The 16,830-nt window shown below is 39.7% G+C and overlaps 1 protein-coding gene across 2 annotated transcripts in view; it reads left to right on the top strand.

Moving 5' to 3' along the window:
- The window catches only part of PTGES3L (prostaglandin E synthase 3 like), a 34,776-nt gene that overhangs the window by 9,239 nt on the left and 8,707 nt on the right, over positions 1-16,830 (top strand). For both annotated transcript variants that reach the window (XM_039321301.1, XM_039321302.1), the window contains exons 2-5: positions 647-760; positions 1,317-1,383; positions 4,949-5,047; positions 5,679-5,768. In XM_039321301.1, coding sequence (XP_039177235.1) covers positions 647-760; positions 1,317-1,383; positions 4,949-5,047; positions 5,679-5,768 — 370 coding nt within the window. The remainder of the gene's footprint in view (positions 1-646; positions 761-1,316; positions 1,384-4,948; positions 5,048-5,678; positions 5,769-16,830) is intronic.

Genomic DNA, 16,830 nt, shown 5'->3' with positions numbered 1-16,830 from the left:
AACTGCAGTAATTCACTTAATAAATGTGGCAAGGAAATTCATAAATGGGGCAAAATTCACTTAACAAATTTCTCACAGCAACATAAATTTTGGACTCAGTTGTGATCATAAGTTGAGGACTACCTGTGTTTAGTATGTTCATTGTCTTGAGTTATATATTAAAAATGAAATGATAATAATAAAGTCTAGAATTATAATGGACATGAGAGTACCTGGAGACAAGAGAAGAGATAAGAACTGGAGAAGATAACAAAATACAGGACCTGCAAATAGAAGTTGAGTGACTATGGCAAAAGAAAGCAAAGATAGTATCAATAGTATTAGGTGGCTTGGGTACAATCCCAAAACAACTGGAGTATCACTTGAATACCATTGGCATTGAAAAAATTACTATCAAATCATCTGAAAAAGGCAGTTCACTTGGAACAGTTCACATCCTATGACAATACATCTTTAATACCATTAAACAACATCTGCCTGCTCCAGATTGTTAGAAAGGATGAACTAGGTGGATAAATATGCCAGATCCAGTCTAAATATCTCTGCAGCTAACCATAATATGGAATAGCTGGAGGTTCCATAAGTTCTTTGGATGGCATTCACACTTTTACCACCCCATTGTGTATTCTTCTTTTGTTTCCTTAAGACAACCAGCCAAAACTCTATGGTATGACCGTCCACGATATGTATTTCTGGAATTCTGCGTGGAAGACAGCAGGGATGTAAAAGTGGACCTTGATGATTACAAGGTAATATTCAGGTAAGAAAATATTGTCTTCTATTTTAGGAAAGTATGCCTTTAGAATGTGGATTAGTAATGTTTAAGTGATATAAAAGTAGTCCTTGACTTACAACTACAATTGGCACCAGAAATTCTGTTCTAAACCAGGCAGTTGTTAAGTAGATTATGCCTGATTTTGCAACCTTTTTTGTCTGTTGTTGAATCACTGCAGTTAAGTGATTCAATGATCATTAAGCAAATCTGGCTGCCCCCACTGACTTTGTTTATCACCAGCTGGAAAGGTCATAAATAGTGACCACATGATCTAGAATGCTACAATTGTCATTAATACATGCCAAGTGCCCAAATACATACCAAATTTTGATCACTGATCTTGGGAATGCTATGATAGTTGTAAGTGCGAGGAATGGTTCTAAGTCACTTTTTCAGCGCTGTTGTAACTTTGAATGGTCACTAATTGAAGGGTTGTAAATCGAGGACTACCTGTAGTAGCTACTTTACTAAGCCAGTTATCTGCAGTAGCATTTGTGAAAGGAGAGTCTTTCAAATGTATTTACTATGTGTCTTTCTGCAGCTGTAAGAATACTGATGGCACTGAAATATACAACGAGATTCACTTTTATGCCCGACTAAATTCCAAGGTAAGCAAGTGAATTGAGAGGACCCAGCTCATGGGAGCCCTGGGATGGAAAAGTACATCTGTTTTTCTTTGATATAGATAGTTCTCAATTTACAATCATACTTGGAACTGAAATTTCTATTGTAAGTTGGTGTGGTCATAAAGCAAGATGTCATGTGACTGCACCAATTTATGACAGCAAGCCCAACTCTCCCCATTTTGATCATAAATTAAGAATTACAGGTCATTAAGTGAGTACCTACCACACAATCTAAACTATTCTGACCTGGTCCCTCCAGCTCTAAGCCTCAGTAAGTAAGGGGCCTGCCACTAACGCTCCCACTTGCCTCTCTACCCATCTTAATCTCTTTCCTTTTGGCTGCCCTATTCATGGGAGTTATTAGTGGGAGACATTTAACAACCCCTATGTAAAAAATACCAGAAATAAATGAAGATGATTACACAAGAAGATTTTTGTTAGGAAGCACACTTTTGGATTAATCATACTTCGTTAACTCTGTGAGACATTTATGTGATGTTGTCAAAAAAATATTAGGTTGTAACTCTTCTCAATTTTTTCATACTATAAAGAATCGTTTTTTTAAAAAAACAATGGTATAATACCATAGCGGTGGATGATTTTAGCACTACTCTTTTTTTTACGGGATAGGTTCAACTGTTCAGTGATGTATTGAATAGAATGAATACATCCTTAAGATTATACCCTTGCATATCTCAATTGTTTCCTTTTTGATGAGCTCTATTTTAAGAGTTTATTTTAACCAATATTTTATTTCTGTAGTATTGCTTAAATGAAAATGTGTAAATATGTTTGGTTGTTTTAACCTTTAGATGTGTCTGACTCTGTCAAGCACAGCTTCTTTCAATTGTTGGATGTTCAAGTTTGTATCAGATTTGATATTATAAAGCCAGCATGTTCTTTGTTTGTCCCTTCTTCTCCTACTACTAAACCATGATATGTAGCCCATATCTATTGACACAGAGCAGTGATGATGTTAACTGGCACTGGTCTTAGTAATTCTGCAGGTATTCCATTAATACCCAGGGCTTTCCCATTTCTCCATGGCCCAGTCTACTTCTTCTTTCAAGATGTTTGGTTCTTTATTAATTATGCTGCCATCATTGTCATCTTGATGGTAAGTCAAATTGCTATAGAGTCCTTCCATATATTCTTTCCATTTATTCTTGATATTCTGCTGGTCACTTAGTGCATTCCCATTGCAATCTTTGCTGTGCTGAAAATTTAGATTGCATTATTTTCACTATGGCAAACATGACTTTAGTATGTCCCTTCCTGTTAGCTTCTTCCAGATACTGATACTGCTGCTCCCACTGCTTATTTTTTATCTTTCCTGGCTTCCCACTGCAAAATTTCATTCAGCTTTTTAATTTCATCCTTATTACCTTTGGCTTTGGCTGTCCTTAGCTGATCAGCTATTTTGATGGTGTCATCCAATAGCCACTTGTTTGTTCTCTTTCGTTTTTGGCATGACAGATACTTTCCAGTAATTTCCACGATGTTACTTTCGATCTCTCCACTGTTCATTTGGGTCTTTCCTTTGTAAATTCAGTGACTCAAACCTATTCATAACTCATATGGCATATATAGGTGGCATATATAGGTGAGATGTTGGTCATCTGAATTTTGGAGAGATATTATCTTTTTTCATTTTGCACAGGTTTTCAGTTTAGCCACTAATAGCTGATGGTCTGAATTACAATCAGCACCAGGAAGTGTCTTAACAAACACAACTGAATCTTTTCAGCGTTGTTGGCATAAAATGAAGTCTATCTGATTTAGATGTTGTCCATTTGGTGCTGTCCATGTGTATAAATGTTGCTTGTGTAGAATAAACTACATGTTCATGTGGTTGAGATGAGATGATTTGCCTGGCAATTTGCATTAGACAATTGCCAGCTTCATTCCATTCACCTAGCTCAAACTTGCCTACTATTCTTGCAACTCCTCCTTTACCTACCTTTGCATTAAAATCACTCATAATATATAAAAAATTCTTTTTTTTTTGGTATTTGCTTGAGAGCACTTTGAAGCTCACCCTATACAAAAGTTGAATTTCATCATCACTTGCGTCTATAGGGCTTAGATTTGTAGTATAGTGATGTTGAGTGGCTTGTCTCGAATTTGGATAAATATTATCCAACCACTGTATGCTCTGTGATTCTCAAAACATTTAGCCATTTGTTTGCAACTCCTTTCCGTCTGATATTATTTCCAGAAAACCATAAACCCGTTTGATTTGAATTGACCACTAACTGTCCAGTGTAACTCACTGATGCCAAGGATGTCTATGTTCACACTAATCATTTCCCAAGGGACATGCCTCTTGCATTCCAAGTTCCAATTTGATATAACTTTGTACAGCGTAGGCCACCTCTTTCACCATGAGCACCATCAATTGTTGGGCTTCCCGAAGGCTTTCCTCCACCAACATTATAAAATCCCTGACTGCTAACAGCTCGTCCATGCTCTTCTCCAGTAGCTCGCAGGCTACCATCCAGCCTGGAAGGCCTGCTGTTGATATCAATATCTGAGTTATATTGAGTTATTATCATAAAGTATTCTGGTGAGATTTTTTAACAGTTCACCATTGCTTTTTGTAACCCTCCTTGTTTATCCAGGCTTGGGATTGGTGTATGGTTGAGAAATCAACCATATGGCTGGACTAACATATATAAGTGTAAAAAGTGTAAATATAAGCATAGGTTAAAAACAGTACTTTCTGGTCTTTCTCATTTATACTGCTGTGCCTCTTCCCTTCTTTATTTTATATTCAATAGGAGATTCCTTTCCCAATTATTGACAAAAAGCTTGATCTACAAACAACATATTTTATAGTTTTAAAACATGTTTAAATTATATGAAAAAAAGGACCAAGGATGCTCTCAGACTTATTGTTTATTCTAGATCAGACATGTCAAACACAAAGCCCGGGGGCCGGATGCGGCCCACGAAGTGGTTTCATGTGGCCCGTGAAGCCATCCTGGAAACAGTGAGGGAATGGTCCCCGCTGCCTTGGCCCTGGCCCAGGCTAACCGGGAGCCAATGTATAATTTTGTGGTGGCAATCTTGGCACTTGCCCCAGTGGACCATGCCTTGGCACTTGCCCCGATCCTATCCCCTTCTGCCAAAGACCCTCAGATCTGTCCCTCTCCTGCCCAGGCCCCCACAGGCACCCTTGACGCAAATGATGTAGAACTGGCCACGCCCACCCAGTAGGCCACATCCACTCCGTCCATGCCACCCAGTAGGCTGCACCCACCCGGCCCCCCAAGGGCAACCGCAATGCTGATGCGGCCCTCAGTGAAATTGAGTTTGACACCCCTGTTCTATATGCAGGCAAAGATATCACCATGACTACTGTGAATGGAGAGAATCTTCTAAAGCAAACAAGAGCAAAAATGTGGCCCTCAAATGTGGATTACATCAATATTTATAGAACTAACTTAGCTTAAATGTATACAACTAATTGCAATTACATGTTACTAATAGAAGAATTAACTGGTAACACTCAGACTTTTTTCTACTACAATGTAATCCCTTTCAGGATTCCCACAATAAGCGTTCAGGCAGATCCATCACACTCTTTGCACGCAAGTGGAAGGATAAAGTGCCATGGCCACGTCTCACCAAAGAAGATTTCAAGGTAGGACACCTTTCATCTTTCCTGGTTAATTAGGGAATCAATACACATAGTCCTTGTTTAACAACTACAACTGGGCTTGAGAACACTATTATTAAGTGAAGTGGTCTCTAAATCAAACCACAACACTTAAAGAAATACACATAGTCCTTGTTTAACAACTACAACTGGGCTTGAGAACACTATTATTAAGTGAAGTGGTCTCTAAATCAAACCACAATCACTTAAAGAAAAGCTTTCCTTTTCTTTACAGATTTGTAAAAGTTGTAATTGTGAGGACTGATTACAAAGTTATTTCTTCATCATTATGAATGGTTATGAAAGTGGGCAGTTACTAAACAAAGATTACTTATATTATCAAATCTCAGTATTAAATTTTTGATTTTTAGTCAAAGGGAGCAGTTAACAGGACTTAGTTGAGATTTTATACCAGTTGAGTTGTTGGAAGCAAGGTTGGTGATAGGGCAAAATATATTCTGATTAAATACCAATTCTTTTCCTGTTTGATTGAAAAGATGGGAAAATTAGAAGGCCACTGTTTTATTTATCATTTGATTTTTAAATGCCAGTTTAAGTATCAATAATAGGAGCAAGGATGGAACATGTTGTAAGAAATTGTTTATCTTATTTGCAGCCAGCATGGCTCTCAGTGGACTTTGATAACTGGAGAGATTGGGAAGGAGATGAAGAAATGGAAGCAGCCATGGTTGAACAATATGCAGAGGTGAGCACAATTATCAGACCAAGGCAGAATTCCAAAACTTACCTGATTCACTCTGAATCAGCAAAGCTGAAGCCTGAGAAAGTAGAAAGTGGCTATTCTGTATCCCAATTATAGTGCTAACTAATTATAGTGCTAATAATAGTGACAATAGGCAATGCGGAACTCATCAAATTTGCAGACAACACCAAATGAAATTCAATGATGAGGTTCTACATTTAGGTAAGAAAAACCAAATGCACAGGTATAGTATAGGTCAGGGGTCCCCAACCCACGGTCCGTGGATCAGTACCAGGCCGCAACATGCCAGCAACTGGTCCGCATAAACAAGCAAAGACCCATCCATGGGATGCAGACAGCGCACAAAACCGCGCCCCCTCTCTCCACAAAACCGGTCCCTGGTAGCCAAAAGGTTGAGGACCTCTGGTATAGGTGGTACCTTGCTCAATAATAGTAACTGTGAGAGGGATCTTGGACTCCTAGTGGACAATCACTTAAATATGAGCCAGCAGTGTGCTGCAGCTGCCAAAAAAGCCAACACAGTGCTAGGCTGCATTAGCAGAGGGATAGAATCAAGATCACGTGAAGTGTTAACACCACTTTATAATGCCTTGGTAAGGCCATACTTGGAATGTTGTTAATTGCGAAGTCGTGTCCGACCCATCGCGACCCCATGGACAACGTTCTCCAAGTCTTCCTGTCCTCTACCATCTTCTGGAGTCCATTTAAGTTCACACCTATGCTTCAGTGACTCCATCCAGCCATCTCATTCTCTGTCGTCCCTTTCTTCTATTGCCCTCAATCTTTCCCAGCATTAGGCCCTTCTCCAGTGAGTCCTTCCTTCTCTTAGGTGGCCAAAGTATTTGAGTTTCAACTTCAGGATCTGGCCTTCTAAAGAGCAGTCAGGGTTGATCTCTTCTAGGACTGACTGGTTTGAACGCCTTGCAGTCCAAGGGACTCGCAGGAGTCTTCTCCAGCACCATAGTTCAAAGGCCTCAATTCTTTGGCACTCAGCCTTTCTTATGGTCCAACTTTCACAGCCATACATTGCAACTGGGAAAACCACTTGGAATACTGCATCCGGTTTTGGTCACCACGATGTAAAAAAGATGTTGAGACTCTAGAAAGAGTACAGAGAAGAGTAACAAAGATGATTAGGGAACTGGAAGCTAAAACATAAGGAACGGTTGTTGGAATTGGGTATGTCTAGTTTAATGAAGAGAAGGACTGGGGGTGACATGATAACAGTGTTCCAATGTCAATGTCATGGTTCTGATAGACAGAGACGAATAAAGCAGAACTCTGAGACTTAAGATTTCCTCAAAGAACATGATTATTAGTTACAAAGTATTGGCACAGTCAAAAGTGAAACCAAGTCCAAATACACAAGTAACAATTGCCCAATACAAAACTAAATGTCCCACCCATAAAACTATGCAAGCAACTATGTTTCCCAATATGATTATTTGGTGGGCTTTTTATGCAACGCCCAGTCCCTAGTCTCGGGAGCAGCCAATGACCTTGGTTCCCACAGGACAGAAGATTATTTTGACTAATGAAGCACCTGGGCAACCCCCCTCCCTCTGTTCTATGTGGCAACCTAGAATGAGAAGAAAAAATGGCTGTAGCCCTGCTCATTGTAGAGTTGACAGTTGGCCCCTCTCAAAAAGAAAGAGTCTCCTGTAGGGGAAACAAAAAGCATGTTAAGTATTTCCTCGAGGCGTGTGAGGATATTTATCATAAAACCTTTTTCTTAAACTGTCCGCTTTTACATTGGTACATTTCACCTATGTAGCTTCTGACAGGGGGTAGCTTTTCCAGTATTTTAAATGGGGTGAGCCTAGTGCCACTGTGCACAATATTGTTGTAGGCTACCTCCATGTAATTGGGAGATCCCAATTAGTCTGCTGGTAATTAACATAGCATCTGAGATACTGTTACACCATTGTGTTAGCTTTTTCAGCTGCTCCATTTGTACTCAAGATGAAAAGCCGACAAAAGCCCGAGTCAATGATTTAACGAACTCCCTCCAGAACTTTGCAGTCTTGTTTCGGGGCTCCATGGAGCTGATATATCTGTTTCAAAAACATTTTGGTTAGCTTCTGGGCAAAGGGAAGTCCTGAACAAGCGATAAAATGCACTTGTTTGGAAAATTACAATCCATATTATTGTGTTTCCCTTGCTCTCAGATAAATCTATTATAAAGTTCGTGGCTATTTCCTCCCAAGGCTGAGAAGGGTCAGTCTTTGTTGCAGCAATCCTGGGGGCTTCTCAGGACGTTTTTTCTTTTTTCTTTTTAAAGATTTTTATTGATTTTTTTCATACATTCAATAAATGTGTTGTCTGAGTTTATATTCACTAATACATATTTAGTTCCTAGTCCTTTATTCATTCCTCTAGCCATCGATAAAATAAGTCCCAAGTTTGATAATATTTTGTTTCTTCTTTTTCTTTCAGACTCAGTCTATCCATCTCTGAACATTCTAATGTTTTTTAAATTATTTCTTCATCAGATGGTATTTCTTCATTTTTCCAATACTGCACAAATATAATTCTTGCTGCTGTTGTAACATGCAGAATCAAATACATGCTTTGTTTATCAGTCTTTTCTGGCATTATACCTAATAAAAAAAGTTCAGGTTTTAAAATCTACACATTCTCCCAACATCTTTTCTAGCCAGGCATGTATCTTTTCCAATAACTCTTTGCTTGGCACATGTCCACCAAACATAGTAATAAGTTGTTGTTGTTGTTAATTGCGAAGTCGTGTCCGACCCATCATGACCCCATGGACAACGTTCCTCCAGGTCTTCCTGTCCTCTACCATCTTCTGGAGTCCATTTAAGTTCACACCTACTGCTTCAGTGACTCCATCCAGCCATCTCATTCTCTGTCGTCCTCTTCTTCTATTGCCCTCAATCTTTCCCAGCATTAGGCCCTTTTCCAGTGAGTGCTTCCTTCTCATTAGGTGGCCAAAGTATTTGAGTTTCAACTTCAGGATCTGGCCTTCTAAAGAGCAGTCAGGGTTGATCTCTTCTAGGACTGACCAGTTTGAACGCCTTGCAGTCCAAGGGATTCGCAGGAGTCTTCTCCAGCACCATAGTTCAAAGGCCTCAATTCTTTTGCGTTCAGCCTTTCTTATGGTCCAACTTTCACAGCCATACATTGCAACTGGGAAAACCATGGCCTGGACTATACGCACTTTTGTTGGCAGGGTGATGACTCTGCTTTTTAGTATGCTGTCTAGATTTGCCATAGCTTTCCTCCCCAGGAGCAAGCGTCTTTTAATTTCTTGGCTGCAGTCCCCATCTGAGGTGATGTTTGAGCCCAGAAAAATAAAATCAGTCACTACCTCCATTTCTTCCCCATCTATTTGCCAGGAATTGAGAGGGCCGGATGCCATGATTTTGGTTTTCTTAATGTTGAGTTTCAAGCCTACTTTTGCACTCTCCTTCTTCACCCGCATCAAGAGGCTCTTTAGAACATCTATCTGACATGTTTTTAAACATTTTTGCTAGTCTTGCTGGTGGCAAGTGCCATCTATAAAACATTTTATATGTTTTCTTTATAAGAAGTTGACATTGTCAGTTTATAATTTCTTTCCCACAAATTTTGCCATTTTTCTAATTCTATATTGTATCCAAATTTTTTTGCCCATCTTATCATTGTTTCTTTAACGTGTTCACTTTCCAGTTTCAACTTTAATAGAAAATTATAAATTTTCTTAATTAGTTTCTCGTCAGAAGTTAATAATATCTTATCAAACAAAGTTTGCTTCTTGTAAAATCCATACAGTTTAATCTAACCTGCATTTGTAAATATGCCTACCATGATAGATATATGCCCTGATTTTCCATTTCTTGTTTAGATTTTAAATTTCCTTCACTATTTAAAATATCTCTATATGTCTGGATTTTTTCAAAATTAACTAATTTTGAATTAGTTTTAAATTAACTAACCCTGAAATTTTCAGATATATTTTACATTTTATTTTTTCCCATATTGTTAATAATGCATTTCTTATATAGTGGTTTTGAAAGTACTTATGAATTTTATTTTTCCATACCATAAGAAGGCATGCCACCCCAATTGTAAATCATGTCCCTCCAAATATAACAATCTTTTGTTTCTAAGAATTATCCATTCTTTTACCCATGTTAATACAGATGCTTGATAATATAAAACCCACTCCAATAAACCAAAACCTCCATTTTCCTTGGCATCTTGTAACATTTTTATCTTGATTCTGGCTTTCTTTCCTTGCCAAATAAATTTCAAAATTAATAAATTTAAATCTTCAAAGAATTTTTTCTCAAGTTTTATAGGTATTGTTTGGAATAGAAATAAAATTGTTGGTAATATATTCATTTTCATTGTAGCAATTCTTCCTATTATTGACAATTGCAAGTTTTTCCATTTTTTCAAATCCATTCTTATTTGGTTCAATAATTTTGTATAATTATCTTCTTTTATTGTTGAACATCTTGCTGTTAAGTATATTCCCAAGTATTTAACCTTTTTAACTATTTGTAGTTCTATTTTTTCTGACATTAGGGGTTTTTTTTTTTGTTTTATCTGAAAATTTTTTAACTATTACTTCAGTTTTTTCTCTGTTTATTTTCAGTCCTGCTATTTTTCCATACTGTTCTATCTTTCCCAGTAGTTTAGGAATCATCTCCAAAGGTTTTTCTAAAATAAATACCAAGTCATCTGCAAATGCTTGTAATTTGTATGTTTCACTTTTTATTTCTAGTCCTTTGATTTCTTGTCTAATATTTCTTTTTTTTTTTCAAACAAATGTTATTGGTTTTTTAATTTTTACATCAGAGTGCTCAGGAACACCGTGGTGAAGGGGAAATCAGTTATCCAAAAATAAAGTCATACATATATAACTGAAGTTAGTACATTAAAAATTTCCCTCTCTATTTCCTTCACATGATATAAGAAATTTAATTTAATCTACTTCTTCATAAAATTCAATCAGTCCAAACAATCATCATCCTGCTTTAAGCTTCACTAATTTCGATTAACATATTCAAATTCATTTTAAGTAAACATATTAATAAGACTTCGGGTATCCCTTCTACAACATACATAGTATTCCAACAATAACATTCTAGTATTTTCATATATATTCCATTTCTTAATTTAACAGATCATTGGTTAATACCCGTTCTTATCATAAATCTCTCTAGTTCTTCTTCTATTACAAAGTAATTATCTATGTAAACAGAATAAAAAAATAAAGAAACATTTCAGCCTGTTAAATAAAATTTAAATCTCAACCAAAATAGTTATCATGTCTAAGACAAACATATCATTACACAAATTATCATCTTACTAATTTCACATACTCAGTTAATTGTCAAATCAGTCCAAATCTTTAAAGCCTTTTTGATCCAATAAGTGAGAATTTAAATCACATTTTTAAATCTAACTCTGGCTTTTTTTTCTGTGCCAAGCTGGTGTCCATGATGCCGCATCTATGTCATCAAATCTCCATATTTGAATACTGGTATTTATCAACAAATCGTTCTGGTCAAAGTTCTCCTCCCCATCTTCCAATATCATGTAGGTAATATAGTCAATTTTGTTCTTTATTATGATTACAGCTTGATTATCCAAGTTGTCATAACTTTCAATAGATCGCATCTGGAAGTCAGTTCCTATTGGTTTTAAAAGTAAGAGTGTTTCCATTGAAGTCATTCTTTGATCTTCAGAGTTCTCCATAATTTGTACATAAACTTGTGAGATATCCTCTTCTGTAGTAATTAGTTGACTTGTAGAGTGATCAATTAAAGTCTGGGATTTTGGGTCCAAAGTTTTTCTAAAATTCAGTTGGTCAGTAGGTTCTTTTTCCATCTCATTATGTACACTGTTGCATATCGGCTACTTCTTGGCCTATAGGTTGATCTTTTAAAATTTGAGGCTCAGCTTGTGGTTCTGCAAAATGATCTTTAATTTTTTTCCCATGATTTCATATACTCTGTAGCTTCCAATATTTTTTCCAGTATAAGCTCATAAACAAGCTGTGGGTAAGATTCTTCCATTTCCATAGTAAAATAGTCTTTTAGCGAAAGCTATATTTATTAAAAGTCAATAAACGTCCGCCTTCACAGTTTCTACATCACAAAGTCAACCCACAGCTATTTCCAAGCCTTTATCTTCTTTTATTATTATTTGAAGATCAAATCCATCTTCAAACACCTAAAAACATTACAATTGCAGTAACACTTTTCGCCACAAGATGTCCTCAGTGAGCTTAGAAACTTTTTTCTTTCCAAGTTAAAAGCTTTTACCTCATTTTGAGAGCAAGGAAGAAAGAGGCAGGAAGAAGCAAGTATCTCTGAAATAATAAGTAGAATAATGCTCTATAATACTAGTTTTTCCAGGGGTCCCAAGTATCCAAAAAATTAAAAGTCCAATAAATGCTGCTCTATAGTTTTATTCAAAGTTTGTTGTTGTTGTTAACTGCGAAGTCGTGTCCGACCCATCGCAACCCCATGGACAACGTTCCTCCAGGTCTTCCTGTCCTCTACCATCTTCTGGAGTCCATTTAAATTCACACCTACTGCTTCAGTGACTCCATCCACCCATCTCATTCTCTGTTGTCCCTTTCTTCTATTGCCCTCAATCTTTCCCAGCATTGGGCTCTTCTCCAGTGAATCCTTCCTTCTCATTAGGTAGCCAAAGTACTTGAGTTTCAACTTCAGGATCTGGCCTTCTAAAGAGCAGTCGGGGTTGATCTCTTCTAGGACTGACTGGTTTGAACGCCTTGCAGTCCAAGGGACTCGCAGGAGTCTTCTCCAGCACCTTAGTTCAAAGGCCTCAATTCTTTGTCGCTCAACCTTTCTTATGGTCCAACTTTCACAGCCATACATTGCAACTGGGAAAACCATGGCCTGGACTATACGCACTTTTGTTGGCAGGGTGATGTCTCTGCTTTTTAGAATGCTGTCTAGATTTGCCATAGCTTTCCTCCCCAGGAGCAAGCGTCTTTTAATTTCTTGGCTGCAGTCCCCATCAAAGTATTTTTCCCCAAATAGACGAACACCGCTTTCTTAGGGCAGGGAAGTCACCCAAAAACTCTTTGCAGAAAAAATAGTTGGGGGCAAGAGGGGGAAAAAAAAGTCTCACCCAGATTTCTCTGCAGTGGTTTCTTCACGCTTAGCTGTTCTTTTGACTTCGGCTGGTGCAGCTAGATGATCGGCCATCTTGCAGGACGATCTTTGCTCCATTGGCCCTAAGGAGTCAGCTGGAGCTGCGGGAGAAGCTGCCACCTTCCCATAGTCACCAGCAAGCCTCCTCCCCGGTGGTCGCCCCTTCAGGATGACTTTCAACCCCCTTCGGGGTCTACCGGCGAAGGAAAATCGGCCGGTGAAGAGACAAGTCTTTTCACACGACTACAGTCGCCTCAAAACCAGAACCAGAAGTCTCTAATATTTCTATTTAGAACAGTGGTTCTCAACCTTCCTAATGCCACGGCCCTTTAATACAGTTCCTCATGTTGTGGTGACGCCCAACCCCCCTCCAGCTAGCCAGGAAGGGGGGGAGGAAGGCCATTCCACCGGCTCCGCCCAACCTGGTTGGAGAAGCGCCATTTCTCTCCCTCTTTCTCTCTCTCTCTCTCTCTCTCTCTCTCTCTCTCTCTCTCTCTCTTTCTTTCTTTCCTCTCTCTTTCTCTTTCCCCTCTCTCTTTTCTCTCTCTTTCCTCTTTCTTGTTCTCTCTCTTTTCTCCCTCTTTCTCTTTCTCTCTTTCTTCTTTTTCTGTTTCTCTTTCCTTTCTTTCTCTTTCTTCTTTTTCTCTTTTCTCTTTCTCTTTCTCCTTCCTCTCTCTTCTCGCTATCCCTTTCCTCTCTCTTTCCCCCTTTCCTCTTTTTCTCTTTCCTCTCCCCATTTCTCTTTTTCCTCTCTTTCTCCCCCTCTTTCCTCTTTTCCTGTTTCTCTCTTTCCTCTCTTTCTCTTTTCTCTTTCTCTCTTTCTCTCTTTCCTCTCTTTCTCTTTCTCTTTCCTCTCTCTCTTTTCTCTTTATCCCTTTCCTCTCTCTTTCCCTCTTTCCTCTTTTTCTCTTTCCTCTCCCCATTTCTCTCTTTCCTCTCTCTCTTTCTCTCTCTCTCTTTCTCTGTTTCCTCCCTTTCTCTTTCTCTCTTTCCTCTCTTTTCCTCTGTTTCTCTCTCTTTCCTCTCCCTCTTACGGCAGCATCGTCGGGGGTCCCCGCCGCCCCCGGCCCAGCCGCCGCCCATGCTGGGACTCTGCGCTGCCTGGCCTTGTCCTCCGTCCATCGATGGAGCTGCGATGGGGGCTGGTGCCGCACGGCCCACCCGTCCTTTCACCAGCCCGGCTGCTCTCCCCAGGCACTCCTCTTCCTCCCGGCACCTGCCCAAACCGCCTTGGGGGCAACAGGAGGAAGGAGAGGAGAAGGGCGAAAAAACCACTGCCGCCGTCCCAGCCGGGACTCCCGCTACACGGTCTCACCCTCCACCCATCCAATGGAGCAGCCCACCAGCCCCTACACCAGCCCGGCTGCTCTCCCCCCAGGCATCCCTCTTGCCCCGGCGCCTGCCTGAGCCACCTTGGGGGCAGCAGGAGGAAGAAGGAGAGAAGGGTGAGAAAACTGCTGCCGCCATCCCAGCCAGGACTCTGCGCTACCCGGCCTCGCCTGCTGCCCATCTGATGGAGCCACGGTGGGGGCTGGTGCTGCGCGGCCCACCAGCTCCTCCATCACCAGCCAGGCTGCTCTCCCCCCAGGCACCCCTCTTGCCCCAGCACCCGCCCGAGCCGCCTTGGGGGCAGCAGGAGGAAGGAGAGGAGAAGGGCGAGAAAACCGCTGCCGCTGCCCCAGCCTGGACTCCGTGCTGCCCGGCCTCACCCTCTGCCCATCCGATGGAGCCGCGATGGGGGCTGGTGCCGTGTGGCCCCTGCCAGCCCGGCTGCTCCCCCCAGGCACCCCTTTTGCCCCGGCACCCGCCTGAGCCACCTTGGGGGCAGTAGGAAGAAGAAGGGGAGGAGGAAGAGAATGGCAAGGAAGCCGCCGCCAGCGCTGGGCCCCAGGAGGTGGCTCTCCTCTCCTACCTTTGCTGAATCTCCTTCTTCCTTCCCGGCAGTCTGGACTCCGGCATGCCTTCCTGGCCAGTGGGTCCAATGGTCGGGCTGGCTGGGGATCGCAGGGGCTGGTTTCCCTTGGGCCGCAGCTTGCAGGAGGGCTGGCCCGCTCAGTGAAGCCTCCAGCGGGCCGCTCCCAGCAGGGATCCTGGGGCTTCCCCAGGCGGCTCCAAGGCCACGAGGCCCTGGCCCCACTTCTCCCAGGGGGTGAGGCACCTGGGCGCAGGGCCAATCAGGAGCCCTGCAGGAGATAAGTCCGCCTGAGAGAAAGAGAAGGGAAGCAAAAGTGCCTCTCTGTCTCTCTCTCTCTGCAAATGGCGGAGGAGGCCGTGCGGAGATGGATGCGGAGCAGTGTCTCGGTTCCTAAGACCATCGGAAATATGTGTTTTCTGATAGTCTTAGGCGACCCCTGTGAAAGGGTCATTCGACCCTCAAAAGGTTCACGACCCAAAGGTTGAGAACCGCTGATTTAGAACTTCCAATGTTAAAATAAATAACAATGGAGATAATGGACATCCTTGCCTTGTACCTCTTCTTATCTCAAAGTTCTCTGTGTAATCTCCATTTACAATCACTTTCATTGTTTGTTTATTGTATATTGTTTTAATCATATTTATAAAGTTTTGTCCAAAGTCCATTATTTTTAATTGCTGAATCATAAATTGCCAGGAAACATTATGAAATGCCTTTTGGGCATCTAAAATATTATTGCCAATTGTTTCCCTGGATGTAGTTTATAATATTCCAATATATCACTCTTAAATTATTTTTAATTTGTCTCTTTGGTAAAAATCCATTTTGGTCTGAATGTATAAATTCAGTTAAAAATCTTTTCAGACTGCTATTATTGAAGTAAAAATTTTATAATCCACATTTAATAATGATATCGGTCTGTAATTTTTTATCTGTGTCATGTCTGAATTTTCTTTTGGTATTAGGATAATATTTGCTTCTGTCTATGTGGGAGTTTAGTCTCCAACAAAAGTTCATTGCACACATCCTTCAACGGTTCACTTAATATATCTTGTAAAGATTTATATAGCTCAGCCGGTAGTCCATCTGGCCCTGGTGTCTTCTCATTTTTTTTGTCTTCTTATAGCCTCTGCTATTTCCATCATTGTTATTTTTTCCTCTAGCATGGTTTTAAAAGTTTCTGAAATTTTTGGAAGATTATTTTCTTCCAGATATTGAATCATTTTCTCCTGTGAAATTTCTCCTATAGCATACAGTTTCTTATAGTATTCTTTAATTATATTTTTTATTTTTTCATTTTTAAACTGTAAGCAACCTTTTTCATCTACTAAGTTATTTATCAGTTTCTTCTCCTTCTATTTTTTTAAGTTAAAAAAACTTTCAAAAAAGTTTTGTTTTGCTGTTTTAATTTGCTGTGCCAATTTTTCTGAATCCAACAGATTTAATTTATGTTTTATTGTTTCCATTTCTCTTTTCAGTATCTTCTTTTGCGGATTGATTTGCAGTTCTGATTCTAATTTTTCAAATTCTTCACTTAATAATATGTATTGTTGTCTTTTATGTTTATTTTTTTTCGCCATGTATGTTATAGCTACACCTCTAAAATATGCTTTGGCTGTATTCCATATATTTTGTAATGTTGTATCTTCTTTTTTGTTTTCTTTAAAGAAAAACTCCATTTCTTTTGTTGCTAGTTCTATAAATTCTTTTTCTTTTAATATAAATTGAGTCAAAGTCCATCTTAGTTTTTTTGGTTTTCCTCTCCATGTCATTTTTCAGGGGTTGTGGTCTGCCCATGTACCTGATTCTATCTCAATCTCCTGCATACTTGTCCTCAATTTAGATGTCATCCAATCATGTCAGTTCTGGACCAGGATTTATGACTATTTGAATAAAATGTGTATTGTAATTTTCCTGAATTAATTTCCCTCCAAACATCTTGTACCCCAATTTCCTCTAGCATATTAAAAAAAGTCTTAAGTAATCTTTT

The sequence above is a fragment of the Crotalus tigris genome, unplaced genomic scaffold (assembly GCF_016545835.1).
Source record: "Crotalus tigris isolate CLP2741 ecotype Arizona unplaced genomic scaffold, ASM1654583v1 scf7180000023724.639413, whole genome shotgun sequence".
Taxonomy (NCBI): Eukaryota; Metazoa; Chordata; class Lepidosauria; order Squamata; family Viperidae; genus Crotalus; species Crotalus tigris.
This window is presented reverse-complemented; position numbering and strand designations above follow the sequence as displayed.